The following is an 18,272-nucleotide window of genomic DNA, read 5'->3' as shown; positions in this document are numbered from 1 at the left end:
CTATCGTGTAACCGAGATCTCCTATAGGGGAGAGGAGTCTATAAGGGATCGTATTCGGGGATCTGTATTTCTTCTTAGGAGCTGGGGAGTGAACGGAGCTGGACTGGTCAAGTCTGACTCTAAACTAAAGCCAGATGTTTGTACTAACTCAGAAACTCTGCTTTAATGCCATACTAACTTTATAGGGTGACGTGACATCATGGCTTAACGTCACGCTGTCGACGGTTTCCGTGACAACATAGCTATCTATAGGATATTTCCTTTAAGAAATTAGTGTTTACTGTTTACAGTAGCCTACTTCTACCCTAGACAATTAAGGTTCAAACTTCAAGGTATAGGCTGCACTCAAAACACATTTTGTGTATGTACAGATAACAGTAAAACTTATTTTTGCTTGGCATTCCTTCAAACGATTCAACAACAGCAAAAAAGATAAGATCAAAGATGAGTGCAAATGTGATAGCACATTGTACTGTATGTGGCATTTATTGTATTCTTAGTTCGATAGTTACGCCCCGCCGTTTAAGCTTAATCAGCACGTTTACTTTCTTGTGTCAATCAATGGTACAAAAATACCAGGCAGAATGAATGAATGAGGAAGTAGTTTATAACAAAACAACATAAAAAACGCATGAAGCTTGCAGTTCCCAGTCAGGAAGCGAGACAAATAATGCGGAAGGTGTGTGTACGTGTTGTGCGAGCGCGCGTGCGTGCGTCAACCGCGTCAACAACACTCAGGGGCTGGGACCTCCTTTATAGCTCTATGGCTGGGACCGACGCTACTCAACACTAGAAGCAAGACGAGACACTATTGGAGGCAGAGGAGAGGAGAGGGGTTCCCCGAATCCCCAAACAAACCCACCAAGTGTGCACAGAAGAGACTAGAGAAGAGAGTTCCCTTTTATCTGCATGCAGCGCGTCTATACCATATTAAATCAGTGTTCAAAACACACCAATGTGTTTGAACTCTGGAGTGAAATGAACAGATTTGAACAGAACAGATCAAGTGAATTTGGCTCCTCGCAAGAATACACGCACGCACGGTCTCGCGTGCGCTCCTGTCCTGAAATCAAATGCCAAAGGAGATCAGGAGAAAGACCTCCAAGGAGGTTGGGCTTTCTGGGGCAGGGATCAACGAACTTCTTGGAGCTCGTTCGCTACTAGAGCGCAAAGCCAGCCGCAAGTCGCCCGCCGACATATGCGATGAGCTCGCACAAAAGACGGGACAAGCGTTTCGACCGTCCCCCACGTCCGCGCCGCACTCAAACTCAACCGGGTCCGGAGAAGCGCTCAGCGGCACGGCGGCCGCGGTCGTGATGGAGGTGCGTCGGGTACCGCAGGTCACCATTACCCCGGAGGGAGGCGGCTGCTCGCGGGAGATGCAGCAAGAGGACCTGGATGACATGGTGGACGGTCCCCTGCGGAGGAAGCTGTCCAACTCGTCCATCTCCTCCACGGGGTCCTCCATAGGGGAGCAGTCCGAGGATGATCTGCTCAGTGACAACGAGAGCAAAAGCAAAGGCATTATCATGTTAGAGCATCTGCACAGTGGTGAAGTGAGTATAAAAACTCTTCATGAACACAAATTAACAAAGAAAACAAAAACAACAGATGAAAATTGGGTATATTTATTATTTACTAAATTAGTAGGCCTCTTATTGCAAGAAGTCTTGCTTCCAGTGATTTCAAAACAAGACATATTCTTACAGCAACACAGAGTGACATAACTAATTTCACTCATTGTAGAACTTTCTCAGTCCAAAAGCTAAATGAGATACTCGATTTCACTGCATGAGACATCAGACTTATATTAGCCTATATTATATTATTCATCAAAACCCTCTAGAATAAATAATTCCCTTCCACTCAAACAATTATTTGCTATGGTTTATTGTTCAACCTTTGAAACTACAAATAGACCATGTTGCACTTGACTGTATAGTCAACCTGAGTGTGAGTGATCACTCTATTGAAAACAAACTGTATATTATGGTAGAGAAAATGGTTTCAGCAGTAGTACTATAGCTGCTTGTGTGTGATCTTTAGTGAGATGTCTGGAAATTTGAAAAAAAAATCTACTTTTTACAGTTGCAGGCAATATTGTTATTGTCTTATTGAGATCATGTGAGATTGAATACTTCTTAAAGGTCATTTCCTCTTGATGATCAGACAAGCTTGAAGCACTCTGCCACAGAGGAAAGACTAATCTGGAGAAAATCTGATTGTCCATAGTTATCCACACTGAAATCACATTAACTCTCCTTATATTTGATGGGAGATCAAAACCTCTCACGTCATCCTAATGTCACCTGGGAGTTGTCTGAACCGTGGCAGACAGACACAGAGCAGAACATACTAAAACTGTCCATTGTTTATTGTAGATACTGTACTTGATCATCATGTGCAGTTGTCTTTTGGTAACACAGTAAACAAGCAAACCAACCAAGAAGGAAATGTGATTTACACAAGATTACAGTTTTCTTGACTGTCTGTGACAGTCAAGAAAACAGATGTTTGTGGCTAAACTATTACTAAGACACGTAGCAGCCTCGACCTATATGTTGCTGTGTCACCAAGGTTAGCCATGGGAGAGAGAATAACTGTCCGGACCAAATACAACAGGATCTTTCTTTTCTTTTCTTTCCAGTTTGGAAGCCTTGACCTTTAAGTAGCTATCTGCCCCTCCTTCAGTATACACACAATTAGGCAGTGAAGGCTAGCCCTTCATTCTGAGGGTGGAAAACGATTTGTCTTTCTTGCCCGATAAAGCTCTCATTCTAAATAAGTCTACTTCAAATTCATATAACACATTATTATACAATGAGGTGCTTCAGTTGTGCTTAAACTGTTCTTTGCCTATAGTCTAGGCAAAGAACAAATTTGTATCTAACTAAATGGAAAATAACAGAATAGTGGAAAAAGCGTGCAGATTCTATCGTCCTCTCCTCATTTGACCCCCTCCTCAGTCCTCACTCCCTTTCTTGTTCGCACTATTTAACAAGTCTTTACTTGTTTATATTCTTTCATGCATATCTGAATGTTCTCCTTCTTGGCTATCAAATAGAATATAGCTCAAACCTTTGTGTTTGGAGCAAATATTGAGCTGGCTTGGCTGCCCTGCCCTCTTGTTAACATTATCTGCTCTTCGTCTTCCCTGCAGCCAGAATTCAGTCATGCAGATAATATTCATTGGGTGCGTTTGTTTTCATGATCCTGCTGTTTCTCTTCGCCTTCTCCGTAGTCCGTACAAGGTCTGTAGCTGTCAGGTTCCTTTACAGAAAGTTTACACAGACTCAATACACATTGGAAGTCTCTCTCTCATTGTGAGTCTAGGCAACTCAGGGTCAAAATAGTGTCTACGACACTATTTTGGTCCGTCGGAATTACAGTGTGTTAAATACTAACTATACAAATATGGTATGACCTCAGAAAATGCCACTTTACAGGAAAGTTCACCACCCACACACACACACACACACACACACACACACACACACACACAATAACGTGCTTATGTTTTCAATATAGCCATTTTGAGTCAAACCTTTGACATTTCACTAATACTGTAGCTACTCCCAGGAAGTCAAGTGTTTGTGTTGTAACACTTATGAATGGTGATTCTTAAGCAGGCAATGCAATAACATAATGCTATCTACCTACCTATCTACCCATCTATCTATATATCTATAGGCAGGGCAGAGGTTTTTCCTTTGCCTCTAGTGAGTGTGCATGCAAAGTTTCACGTGGATCGCTCCAATTATAGTTTAAAACCCGAATCAGCCTGTTATAGGGCCACCATTAGGCCGATTTGAAAAATGTAGGATGCCAATTCTTCCTTTGCCCAATGCCCAGTGGGAATGTGCGTGAAATGTTTCATGCCAATTGCATGTGTTCGATTTGAACACTCCTGCAGTGCAAACTTTGGAACGCAATCTTAGCCAATCAGGATGGATGTCAATTAATAGCTGTAGCCCCTCTAAGCTGTAGCCACACTTGCAACGCAAACACACAGAGGGAACTAATAAATAATTCAGCTCTAAATGCGTCAACAAATTATATTATATGAGTTGGCACTATTCTGATAGACTACGCAAGCTTTGGGCCCATTGTCGTTAACTGAAAGAAAGTTTTGTGTTAACAAAATTAACAAACACTAATAAATAAAACAAAAGAAATCTTAAAAAAAGGCAAAATAGCATGCAACGTTGCAAGCTGAATTATTTATTAGTTCCCTCTGTGTGTTTGCGTTGCAAGTGTGGCTACAGCTTAGAGGGGCTACAGTTGGCTATTAATTCATTTCGTTTGTTGTGTAGTAGATCTATTTTTCTGACAAGTCAAAAGGAAATAAAAACTAATGAAAAATGCAAAACTATAATAACCTTGGCCCTGACAGAGAGAATAACCTGGCTATGAAATATGAATAACTGCCAGTGTCAGGGAGCTGCATGGCTATTATGCTTACATAGAACCTTTTTAGATATTCCATACCATTTTGTCTGTACATAAGACACCCATCTGTGGGATAAGTTATAACCAGAGAGAGATTTATTATACCACTGTTTCTCAAACAGTGGGTCGTGACCTATTTGTGGGTCATGGACCAATTTGTATGGGTCTAAAGTAAAAAAATCCAAATTTATTTCCCTACTCAATTTTTTTAATGTTTTTAAATAATTTTATACATTTTAAAACAAACTAATCTAAGAAATTCTATAAACAAAATAATTAAAAAGTACTGAAAATAGCCGATCTACAAGCTCACAACGTGGCGTGAAGCTTTGGGTTTGGGTCGGGGGCAAACGTCTAAATCTCTCTTTTGGGTCTCGACCTGTAAAGTTTGGGAACCATTGCATTACACTATATGCACAATACTGATACTCATCGATAATCATGTAGTGAAAATGATATGATTAATTACCTGAGTTAATAGTTAATTACGCAACAGTCTTTGTGGAAATGTAACACCACCTACACACTTAGATATTGTGGGTAAACATCGCAGACCTGACCACGATAGCAGTAAGTGGAGCATATCGCCTGACATTTCGGAGAGAACTGGCTTCTGCCGAGTTCTGTTATTTGTTCAGCCTAGACTGTGAACAGTCAAGCAGTATATCAAACACTGTGCTGAGTGTTCTCTGACTAAGACCAGAGACCCACATTTTACTTCCTGTTTCAATCACAGCATGTGCAGAATAAAATGACCTCCCAGCATTTGTCATTGCCTCTCTGAGGCCCCTGAACCTCTCAGAACAGGAATAGAATTTCTATTCAAGGAAAATAATGGTCTAAAAGGTAAAAGATTCTTTTCAGCAGAGATGCAGCATTCAGCATCATCACCAGCTCAGTGGCCTTGTGGTTTGAGTAGGGCTGTCACGACTTTGACATTTTACTTAACGATATATTGTCCTTGAAATAATTGTGCATTGTGAGCTGCTATTTGCGGAATATTTTATACATGATTTGAAAACTGGAAATGGGACATTCTGCACAATGAGTACTTACATTTTGACAGCAATACTTTAATACCAATACATATTTTTACTCAAGTACATTTTGATTTATGGACTTTTACTTGCAGTGCTACATTACGTAAGTAAAACAATTTAGTATGATGAATATGGATCAGATAAGGTACACAGGCTGACACAGTTCATAGAAAGAGTAATCTGCGTAGAGTTATTTACAATCAGTCCTGTACATACAATGTCTCTGTTAGGAGCTGTCAAGACCCCAGGGGGTCACGGGACAGTTCTAATCTTGATGAAATCTGCAATCCAACAGCTGTGTGTTCAGGGAGCTTCCTGCTCTGTTCTCTAGCCTACAATGTATTTGTGATTGAATTAGTTAGACCTGTTAATAATATATTACATTCTACCTTTGTGACATTATGTGTTAAATAAGGTTCTGCATACTTTATAATATAGTATTGATATTTAGTTAGTCATATTGATATAAACCGTATAGTCACTGTGCCACATGAGCTACATGCCAGATGTCCCGCCTACCTCTTACAGGCAGATCCGGTGAAAGCAACAATCTGATTGGCTCCCATAGAGAGGAGGCAGCCTGTTTGAATCCGGAGGGGGGACTTTGTGAAGTGAATATATGGCAATGCTTTGGACCACTGTTTGTGTTCACATAGATTGGCTACTACAATGTGACTCCGAACTGGGGGCACGGGGCCTTCAGCCCGTGCCTCTGCCTTGTTGTACTGAGTGAATCCTGACAATAAAGCTGGATTCGTAAGACTGCAACCTGCCTGCCTACCTCCGTTTCTTCTCACTCATTCAACCATCGCCGCTACCAGACAAGGGTCATTTGACACAAAATATATTCATCAAGTACTTTTCCACCACTGGACATACTAGCATCATATCCAGGACGTGTACTTGTACATTAAGCTGCCTAATGAAACAGGAGCTAGGCGTCTGGCCTATGAGCCAATATGGCTCGGGAACCGTCCGGCTACTTACTTATTCAGCATCATCTCCCCCTTAGCGTGAAGCTATCATCATTAGTCAACATAAAATGTGTGTGTGTGTGTGTGTGTGTGTGTGTGTGTGTGTGTGTGTGTGTGTGTGTGTGTGTGTGTGTGTAATAACTATTATTATTATTTTTGAAGGATTTTACATTGCATTTCATTATTCTACTCTGTATTTGTACCTTCATGCCATCAGCAGAGGAATCCCTGGAGGAAACTGAAGACCATTGTCCATTGGCCCTCTTTAACCTCTCAGAGGAGAAGACTGAACTGGGTCCAACTAGCCGGCCATAAAGGTATGAACCTGTTAACACAATGAATTGGGTGTTGTATATCAGTGTTTCTCAAAACACCCATCTTTATTGGCGGGGGGGACGACGACGACGACACGTGTCATGACGCTACTGAAGGACCCACCCACCTCAGACATCAGCAACATTATGAAAATCACAAAAACATAATTGTCCGTGTGAAAATCACTTGTGTTTAGTGTTCTACACATTGATTGAAATTCCCTGTATTTCTCTGTCGTTCCTCCAGGAAATTTCAAGGCAGCAGACGAAGGCAACATTTTAAAAAGGTTCTGTGAAAACGAAAAGCAGTGTTTTGAGAGATTGAGGGGTGACGCACTACTTCCGTTTGTGCCAGGCTACTTTGGTGTTGTGGAAAGAGATGGAGAGGCGTTCATTCACATGACTGACCTACTGGTGAACTTTGACCATCCCAATGTCATGGACTGTAAGATGGGAGTGAGGTAAGAATTATACTAACTGGAGGAACCTACGTCATAGCAATTCACTGAAAATAAAATAGCTGAGACCCGTGCTTCAAACGGGCATGATGGCACACCTAATCAAAACATAACCAAATCGCCTGCGGGGACTGCCCAGCACAACAGGGGTTTTTTGAGTGTCTACTAGCTAAGCTAGGTGTTTGCACGGGACATTTTCGGTCGTGGTGGCTAAATTTTTTTGTTTGTTTTTAGGGTAACTGTTGTATAATCGCAATATTACACTCGAGGACGTGCGTTACCATCAGTAATGGCACTTCTGCGCTGCCTACAGAACTTATCAGCAACGCAGTCAGTTAATGACGGTAACTCTTGTGTAATATTGCTTAAATATGTCCCGTCCAAGTAATAATGTAAAGTAGCTTTTATACAACCCAGACAGACATAAACACTTTCAACCTGGCATACCTATTTTGTCTACCGAGCAATTTTTTTATTCTTTCGGTCATGACGTGTGGGTCATGACCGAAAGAATAAGGTTGCGAATACAAGCGGCCGAAATGAGTTTTCTTCGACGGGTGGCTGGCATCTCCCTTAGAGATAGGGTGAGAAGTTCAGTCACACGAGAGAGACTCGGAGTAGAACCGCTGCTCCTTCGCCTGGAAAGGAGCCAGCTGAGGTCGTTCGGGCATCTGGTTAGGATGCCTCTCGGGCGCCTCCCTAGGGAGGTCCTCGACGCACGTCCCACTGGGAGGAGACCCCGGGGCAGACTAAGGCGCAGTTGGAGGAAACACATCGACTCACTGGCCTTGAAACGTCTCGGAATCCCCCAGGAGGAAGTCACTAATGTTGCTCTGGAGAGGGATGTCTGGACCACTCTGGTGGAGCCGTTGCCCCCGCGACCCGACTACGGATAAGCGGTTGAAGATGGATGGATATACCTATTTTGGGCATGTCATTATTTATAGGCAAACATTTTTGAAAATAGCGAAGATAGGACATGCAGTTTTGGGTGACACTGTCACACGACAAAGTATTAAACAGGGCATTAATTTAGGAAAAAAGGAAAGGAAAGGAGAAAAAAAACTAAGCATAAAAATATCTTGAAATATGGAGATAGGCCCACAAGGTTTCTTCCGCCTGACAGCGACAATGAGCATGTGTAGTGTCTTGACATGACAGCCAGGTATTCTGTGTGAGGCAAATGCACTATTGAACTAGACAGGTCTAGAGTTGAAGAGCTGTGTGTGCACTAAATGAACACCTGTTGTTACTGCAGGCTGGAACATCTCTGGGCTTCCTGCCACAGCAGGCGGGGTACCTCCTTGTGTCGTTCTGGCGTACGCACGCACGCACACACACGCACACACACACACACACACACACACACACACACACACACACACACACACACACACACACACACACACACACACACACACACACACACACACACACACACACACACACACACACACACAACCTACAAGTGCACACAAATACACACAAACACCGACCTTCACAATACTGAGACAAATATTTCCGTTTTACACACACACACACACACACACACACACACACACACACACACACACACACACACAGCATGTCTATGTACTGTACGCTTTTGCACAGGCAAGGCAACATACATTAATTGCAGTGTTTGTGTGTGTCAAACGGAAATGTCTCAGTATTGTGCATGTCTAGTCTACACATGCATGTATTTGTGCAATTATATATGTACCTTTTTGTGTGTGTGTGTGTGTGTGTGTGTGCACAGTGCACTGCATGTGTACAATTGTACATGCATGCGAGAACAACACAATTGATTACACAATACTGGGGTATGACGCAGGGTGTCCCTGGAGACTCCCCTTTGACACGATCACTCACAACCACAAAGTCACACACTGTTACATGCACCAACGTGCACTCAGGCTTTCAGACTACATGCACTGGAGTCTCCTCTCAGCTTCCGCCTTTGCTCACTTTCACAAATACTTAACACTTTACAGTGTCCACGCGTCAACACTCTTCTCAGTTGAAAATACGAGTGACACTCTTCACACTTTGTCAGGCTCAGCATAAGTCAGGCTCAAAGTAGATTAATCATATTTCTATAAAAATTATATATTTGTGAACAGTTACTGTACATACACAGTAAAATATGTAACATTTATTGGATATATTCATTACACCTCTCTGTAATCATTTGCCTAACACGTTACGAATCTAAGATACAAGCCCTTATGTGTTATCCTTTTAGCATTATTATATAACTACTTTTTAAAAACTGTTAGTATTCAATCAATCAAAAAACGTTTTATCAAATGTTTTATCAAGATCAGAGTTGACGATGTAGTAATCTCAAGCAAAGAAGAGATTACCTATTTGGGCTGTATTCCTGACATTGCTGACAACAAACTGACAGGTGAAAACATGGCATCAAAATGATCAAAAGAAGTGATGGTTTTCGGCAGAATTTCCTCTTTTGTCAACAAAGTAGTGCTCTCAAGACTCTTGCTGGAGCCCTCATTCAATGCCATGATTTTGACTATGCTCACACTCGTAGGTTCTCCAACATCTCAATGTCACTAAAAACCAAGCTTCAGGCCTCTGAAAACAAACTGATTCAACAACTTCTTGGCCTAAGGCCCATAACCCACCTAATTCCAACACACTTTGATAGTCTGGGATGACTCAGGGTAGAAGACATGGGATTAGTCAAATACCTGACTAACTACTTCTCCAAAGTGAGTCACACCCACAATACTAGAGGGGAGCTACAATGATCTGGTACTACCAAAATAATATAGAACAAACATGGGAAAACTCTCATACTACTAAAATGTGGAATGACCTGACACCATTGTGAATCAATTGTTTCTTACGAAACTGGCCTGAAAAACCATCTATCAGGAGGACACCACAAGGGGAGGGACAGCAAATACAAATTGAAATGAGGAGTCGTCATTCACTGCCGCCGGTTTTCCCTTTTCTACTTTGTATAATAGTGTTTTGTTGATGACATGTATTATTGTGTTATCTTGGTGAATTGAATACATAGGACCACAATGGACCCCACAACCTTTTTACCTGTTTGATACTTTTAGCCGTAATGTACCACATGCCGTTTACATTTCTGACTAATAAAAGTATTCAATCAATCAAAAGATGTTCGCCTATTATGACGCTACTGTAGCGTTCACTTTGTTAATAATCGCGAAAGACTCGTAGTCAAGTGAAGTTGAACATAAATAACAGTAACGCTTCTCCTGCTGAAGGATGAATTAGCCCTTCACTAAATCCCACCCCAAAAAGCGATTGTCTTCAATGCCAATCCGAATAGTTTAGCAACGGTTGCTATGCAGGTCAAGCTTCCTTCGCTGCTAACGTGCCTATTGGACAGACTGAAGGATGGGTTGGGGAGGAACTTCGTGAAGGGCTAATTTATCCCGGCATTTTCAGGACATACTTGGAGGAGGAGCTTGTGCGTGCACGCGAGCGGCCCAAGCTGAGGAAGGACCTGTATGAGAAGATGGTGGAGGTGGACAGTGAGGCTCCTACTGCCCAGGAGCACATGCAGAGGGCCGTCACCAAACCCCGCTACATGCAGTGGAGGGAGACCCTCAGCTCCACCCACACACTGGGCTTCAGGATAGAAGGCATCAAGGTAGACCTTGTGGAGACAAGAGCACTGGAACATTAACCTCGCCTCACCAGGCTTTCCACCACCTCGGAGGAAAGCCTGGTCTCTGTTTCAAAAGTCTGTATGATCCTGTCGGGAGCGGATGATATCGTTACGTCATGTTGTAGTATTGGTTTGTAGTCGACAGGCAGGAACAACAGGCGGCAACTTCCTTTTACCTCAAACCGATTTTTCTCAATAAAAGCTCTCGTAGCCTGTAGCTTTTATTGAGAAAAATCGGCAACATTATTTTCGAAATATTTTGCAAATCTTTGAATATATAATTAATATTTTGAGATGGGAGTTCCGCAGCCGAATACATATCATTTTGGGGGTCTTTGAACACCACTGATTTTGAAACGTACGTTTTCCAGAAAACTCGGCGTCAGGTCTTCTTAATGGGTTAAAATATTCTGTGTGCATGTATTAAATCTCATCTTTCTCCCACCAGATGTGTGATGGTACCTGTCGGACAGACTTTAAAAAGACCAGGTCGAAGGAGGACGTCGCCAAAGTGTTCACGGATTTTGTTGGAGGGAATATAAACTTTATAGTAGGTGACAGATAACCAAGCCATAGTACACAGTACACACACAGGTTTTGCAATACATTGAATCCCATATCTGCTGCTTACATTTACTATAATAATGCCGATAATCCCTGAACCTTATGAAGCTGCTCTAAAATCAACTTGGCTGTATCAATATATTATCCATAATTGTACGTGCTGTGACCATTCTACTAGTTTGAAATATATACACAAGCTCATTTAACACAACGGTGTGTCACCATCTACAAACACTCCTGTTCCTTAAGGCTCTATATCCGTGTACATGATGTGCATGACGCTAGACAAACACTTGCACTGTACTAACATTATTAAATCCTTCTCCCATTATGTAAACATCCCGACTGTGTTTTTACGAGAAGAGAAGAATGAGTGTTACAGTGTTTGAATTGTGTGTGCACGGCAAACTATATGTGGAGAACTTTGACGCACGTCAGTCAGTTCAAAGTAAATATTCCCCTATTTAATGTTCTGATTAATGATGGGAGGTGCCCCAAAACAAATGCAGCTCTATTACAATTGTATCTGCATGGGTGGATACGTACAGTATGGTTGCATAACTCGATGTGATAGGTCAGTGGGGTGTGGGGAATCCCCAGATGACAATGAAGTGACAATTTAAGGACTTAAGATCTTTTTAATACCTCAAAAAGAAAGAAAAGAAAAAGACTAATACCATCAAAAGTAATCAACAAACTATACTATAAAAACTGGTCAAATATTAGCCAAATTGTCAAATATAAGAAATAGGCAACAGTGTGACAATAGCAGCTATTTTCACAATATTTATCTGTGGAACCGAAAATGTAATTCCTCCTACATTCCAAGTATTTATCAGGGTGGGGGTCTCCAGTTCAAATATGATTATTTTGCGGTGTGGGGGGGAGGGGGGGGGGGGGGGGGGGGTTGAGAAGAGGTTTGAGTATGAATTTCGATATCTTGCCAATATTTTTTGTTACATCATGGCAAGGTAACTACACTAACCTCTACCAAGGCTATTAAGCTTTATATACTTTATATAAATACTTTGTTGTTCATGTATTTAAACATCTTTACTTTGTCACACAGGACTCCTACCTGAGCAAACTGTCTGAGATCCAACGGGCCCTACAGATGTCCGAGTTCTTCAAGAGACACGAGGTAAGCAACAAATTTACCCTGCATTTCTTCACTCTCTGAGTTGCAGACTGTAGCAAGGTTGATGCTACCGGCCACCTCTGTGGCTTGGATCCTCTAGTCATGTACATGGACCAGATGCATTTATTGTAGAGAGTGGCAAGATGGTGCACTCCAGAGCAGATGTATAATTTGCTGTCATGACAGAGGCTTTCATGGGATGACTGAACAGGTGTGCAGACACGCCCAGCTCAGAGCCCAATTAGTTTGGACTCAGACCAGGTGTGACTGCCTAAATCAGCAATCACTTAGCTAGAGACGCCCTGGAACCACCTCAATGATGCCTGGGGCGCTCCATGCTGAGTATCACCACTATAGAGAGTATGCACATGCATGATTTTCCCATCAGGACACGCTCTCCTCAACTAGACTGAGTGGCAAAACAACAAACTCTGACACTGCAATAATTAAATGCAGGGTCTATGGTGGATTTATATGAAACAAAAACTTTGCAGATAGAAAGAGGATAATTCAAGCTTTTCGTACAGCTGCAATGTTGGTGAGTTTAACATTGTTTAATGCAATCAGATAGGACTTTTCTGTTTGGATGAATGGGCTGTCGAGGCTAGAAAGTAGTTTTTTGCCACTCAGTGGGCGTTCCCGCATAACTTCCAGGTACGATGATGTCACGCGCATCCTAGTCTATAGTATAATAGTAGAATAGAGATTGCCTATACTGAATAATGGTCACATTGGTTGGTGCCTGTCACTTCAGTAGGCTAGAACAAAGGTCCCTTTAGGCATTTGGCCCTTCCTTCCTACCCGAAAAGCAGAAGTCATTACAGAATTTGTTATGAATGCAGAATGAGATATTAATATCAAAATAAAGTTATTACTGGTGCACAGAGGTACACAGTTAATCACTTTCAGACATCTACAGCAGTTCCTTATAAACAATGTTATCAGTTATTTCCTCTGAATATCGCCTACAATAAAAAACATTCATGCACTGGTTGGTTCTCTGTCGACTTGACTAAAGAGAAGGCATTGGTAGATGCCAACTCTTTCAGAACAATCTTTTAGCAGTTACCATCTGGGCATAAAGGTCCCAGGTTGGCAGCTCAGTCTTGGTGTTGTTGTTGCTGTTTTAACCACCCTCTGGAGAGCCTTGGCTTGCGGTTGAGTAGTCTAGACTAGACTCGAGCACTGGTTCCCAAACACTGGGTCGGGACCCACATGTGGGTCACGGACACATTTTTATGGGTCCCTTTGGTTTCCTACATTTTGTTTTACATTTTTGTTTTTAATAATTTCAAAACATAAAAAGAAAAAAAGCATTCTGAAAAAGATTAATTAAAATAAAATTCAATGTTTTAATTTTATTTATTATTTATTTCCAATAAATTCCATTAGAAAGTCAATGTTTAAGAAGTCTTGAAAAAAGCCGATCTTCGATACCAATAGCATCTTCCATACCAAGCAGTTATCCACTGTTTTGTCACCTTAGCAACAGTGCCCACATGATGTGACCTGCACAGGTCCTTTAAAACCAGATGATGTGACCTGCACAGGTCCTTTAAAACCAGAGGAAGATGAGGCTGCTCACTGTTGTGTTGATGTGATGGTGAATGTGGGCGTGTGCTCCCCGCAGCTCCTCATAGACATAGACAGCATGCATCAGGCCCAGGGCTGGCCTGGCCCCCTAGTGGCCGTAATCTGGGTCAATAATGGAACGTTTATGCAAAGTGTACACATTTTTATGGAACATTGAAACTGTAAAAAGTACAGTAAAAGGTTGATACTGTTAAGTCAACATGTATTAAAACATTGTTTGGATTTAAGGAAAACTAAAGTACAAGAAACAAACAATACACTACTTTTAACACGTTTATTAGTGAGCGTGAGAAACATTATCTTAATTATTTATTGTATCAGTTCTATTCTTTATTTCTCTTCAAATGGCTTTTTATGCCTTCTGTAAAAGCACTTTGAAATGCCTTTGAGTGTGAAATGTGGTATACAAATAAACTCGCCTAGAAAGTACTTTTTTCTAATACAGTATAACCCATTTTGGGGCGGGAACCCCTTTTGGTGTTTTATTATTATGCCATGCTTTAGCTATTGCAAAATAGCAGATCTACAAGCTCATAGCACGCCACGAGCTTGTAGGTCTGCTATTTTTAGAATCTGTCTCGGGTCAAAATGGGATAATTAATTCCGCTGGTTCCACTCCCCAGGTCATTGGCAGCTCCCTGCTCTTCATACATGACCACACCGGCCGTGCTCAGGTCTGGCTCATTGACTTTGGCAAGACCACGGCACTGCCCGACGGACGGGTGTTAAACCACGGCGTCGCCTGGCAGGAGGGTAACCGCGAGGACGGCTACCTCTGGGGGCTGGAGAACCTCAGCAGCACGCTGGGAAGCGTCACCGCCGCAGAGACCGTGGAGGGAACGTCGTGCACCTCCGTGGCAACCAGCAGAACCAGTGTGACTAGAGACAGACTGTCGTTGTCACGGACATGACACAAAGTCAAACTATGCTGAAGTATGAACGAATGATGTCACCCTGCACCCAAGTCTAATAATGCCTGATTGACACTTAGTTGCGTGCCACGCCACGCCCCCGCAGGCACCACAAATAACTGATCCACGACGAGCCCACAATGCGGGACGTCACCACCGCACAGCTAAGTAAAAGAAGCAGAAAGAAACAAGAAACGGATATTTCAAGCATATCTTAATGTCTGTATTGGGACAGGATAGGTAGGTGGGACAGACAGCACAGTATACTGATTTTTAATGTTGAAAAGTCCCAATTCGGAAAATGCGGAAATTCCCATTTCCGCAATTTCCATTTCCACCATTTCCGCAATTTCCGCAATTACCATTTCCGCAATTTCCGCAATTTCCATTTCCGCATTTCCGCAATTTCCATTTCCACAATTTCCGCAATTACCATTTCCGCAATTTCCATTTCCGCATTTCCGCATTTCCGCAATTTCCGCAATTTCCATTTCCAGCATTTCCACAATTTCCGCAATCTCCATTTCCATTTCCAACTATTAATGGCAGCTGGGTTTCATCATTCAAATAAAATAGAATTCTGTCCGTTTAGCTATAAAATTATGTCAGGGAATAGGGATACACAGTATATGTCTTTCATTTGCATTGCATCTCCCCCCCCCCCCAAGCTTTTATTTTCGTTCGAGTAATAGTACAACTCTAATAGTATTACTTATAATAATGTAATTAAAGATAACTTCATTCAGATTTATATAGGGTAATAAATCCTCTTAGCAGCTGACCATTTAATGAACTGTACTTTCCTGTGCTTTTCTTCTGCAAACTTTAAAAAAGTATTCAATCAATCAAACAATGCTAGTGTAGCCAGTTAGTAAATGCTCAAAACACAGGGAAGATGTATGTTATTTTATTTGGGACAAAGTATGGGTAAATGAAAAGATGACATTGCATAGTTTATAATTTTTGCTCAGTCAAGTAGAGCCACAACAAATATAATGACAAAAGTGATTCCAATTAAATGTGAAAATTAAATAAGATAATTAAAATGTACCAGAGAACATACCTAGACTGTACCTATAGTGACTACGGATGTTGTTGACTGCTGTTTAAGGCCTAAGAACTTTTTTGGAAAACACTGTTTTAACATTTTAAATGCCTTTGTAGGAGGGATATATTACTTCTTATAGAGTATAGACAACTAGGTCCACTTCCAAAAGTGAAGTGAAGTGTACTTCTATGCTAAAATAACAACCAATAGAACCTTTCCTGTAAAAAAACAACACATGTACAAGCCTTCAAAATCCTAAGGAAAAATCGATAATATGTTCTGTCAAACATAAAAAACTAAGAGAAACATTTAGATTAAAATAAGCACTCCCTCCAAAACAAATCACCACCACCTTCAAAGTGGTCAAATTACAATAAGTTCAAAACATTAATACTGACTAAAAGTTCTCACCGTTTAATCTTTGATTATAAATTGAGATACCCACAACATCCTGTGTAGTATGTCAGACATTACTCTCTCCCCCTGTTGAGTAAGAATGGTACTGCAGGCAGCAGTAACCAATGGCAGTGATCAACTACAAACTGACCCTTAATAAAAACACACACACACACACACACACACACACACACACACACACACACACACACACACACACACACACACACACACACACACACACACACACACACACACACACACACACACACACACACACACACACACACAGTATATACATATGCTAAACGAGATAACATAAAATGGCTACAATTTAGGTTAGTCAAATATAAATACGCTTTACAGAGAAGGAAAACTTGCTTACAGGCTTTCAGGATCATACTGCTAGTCTCCTGTGGCCTGAGCGGGCTTCCTCTCACCTACAGTCCAAAGGGAATATATTAGTAATCGCAAACATGGGACATTTCGAAAAGGAAAGAAAAAACACAATTCTGTAAACGTAATAAAATACAATAACAGTTTTCAGAAAAAAACGGCATCAGTAGCTTAAACACAAATGTCTTTTCACCAAAGTTGTCAACAAAAGCGTGAACCAGCATGGTCAAGGGTGAGCAGTCATATCTACACCTAATACTGTAAGCTCCAAAAATAATCTCACAAAAAAAAACACACTCAAATCCACAGCGTTAATTTATCCAGTCGTGACTCAGAGATTGTATGTGTTGATAACGTACACTCAAGAGTTAACCCATTCTGACCGGGCACCCATTTTGGTGTTAGCATCATGTTACGCTTTATGTATTGAAAAATAGCAGATCTACAAGCTCATATCGCGCCACCGAGTGGCGCGATACGAGCTTGTAGGTCTGCTATTTTTGAAAAATTCGAAGAACGACTGACATTTTTAGAATCTGATCTCAGGTCAGAATGGGTTAATCAGACCAGTGTGTGTCCCGTGGAAACCTCGCATGAATCTGATCTCAGGTCAGAATGGGTTAACCCAAATCGTTCTTATGTGAGGAGATCAAAATTGATTTCTCCACAAAGTGTTGACATCGCGAAAACCATGACATCATCCAACAAGTAATTTCATGTTATCGAGCATACGAAATTCTGTATGCCTGATGATGGAAAAAAATTAAAATAAGCAATGATTTCCTTTAACACTGACGATGTTGCTGTGCACAGTGTGTAGTAGCTAGTGAATGATGCGACACATTCATTATTTAAGGGCTTACTGCATGTCAATATGGATCATTCACTGCACTTTATACAACACAACCACGTCATATTATGCAACGGCAAAGGAAAACAGGCATGGAGACACTCTTCGTCCTGGCTCTGAAGTGTCTTCATGTCCAGTCATGTGGACCCTCAGGAAAGTAGGAAAAGTGGGAAAAGTACCTGGAGGAGTACTTTGATTAAGTATTTCAGTGTTCTGCTACCAGTGTTCTGGAAGCCCAGGGTGTGGGCCTCCACTCCAATGTCAATCACAGTGATGTGTGAGAGGGTGTGTGTGTGTGTGTGTGTGTGTGTGTGTGTGTGTGTGTGTGTGTGTGTGTGTGTGTTTATATACTTGTATTAATTACTATTACATAGTTGTGAGTATGGGTATGGGTGGGCAAAACAAAATCTATTCACTAATTATAATTAATAAAAAAAAATCACTAATATCGTGATTCTTTTAATGCCACGA

The 18,272-nt window shown here is 41.4% G+C and overlaps 1 protein-coding gene across 2 annotated transcripts; it reads left to right on the top strand.

Moving 5' to 3' along the window:
* The first annotated feature begins 765 nt into the window (after positions 1 to 765).
* On the top strand, positions 766 to 18,223 carry itpka (inositol-trisphosphate 3-kinase A). Of its 2 annotated transcripts, none has more exons than XM_080784692.1 (7): positions 766 to 1,556; positions 6,684 to 6,780; positions 7,025 to 7,238; positions 10,683 to 10,887; positions 11,354 to 11,455; positions 12,539 to 12,610; positions 14,824 to 18,223. In XM_080784692.1, exons 1-7 carry the CDS (start codon positions 1,074 to 1,076, stop codon positions 15,109 to 15,111), a joined length of 1,461 nt encoding a protein of 486 aa, XP_080640818.1. In that variant the 5' UTR covers positions 766 to 1,073; the 3' UTR covers positions 15,112 to 18,223. The 2 variants fall into 2 exon arrangements, with proteins under 2 accessions (XP_080640818.1, XP_080640817.1); XM_080784691.1 differs by having other exon boundaries at positions 6,681 to 6,780.
* The last annotated feature ends 49 nt before the right edge of the window (positions 18,224 to 18,272 follow it).

This window comes from Protomyctophum bolini, assembly GCF_963924005.1.
Source record: "Protomyctophum bolini genome assembly, chromosome: 15".
NCBI lineage: Eukaryota > Metazoa > Chordata > Actinopteri > Myctophiformes > Myctophidae > Protomyctophum > Protomyctophum bolini.
The sequence above is the reverse complement of the archived record's forward strand: the minus strand, read 5'-3'. Positions and strand labels throughout refer to the sequence as shown.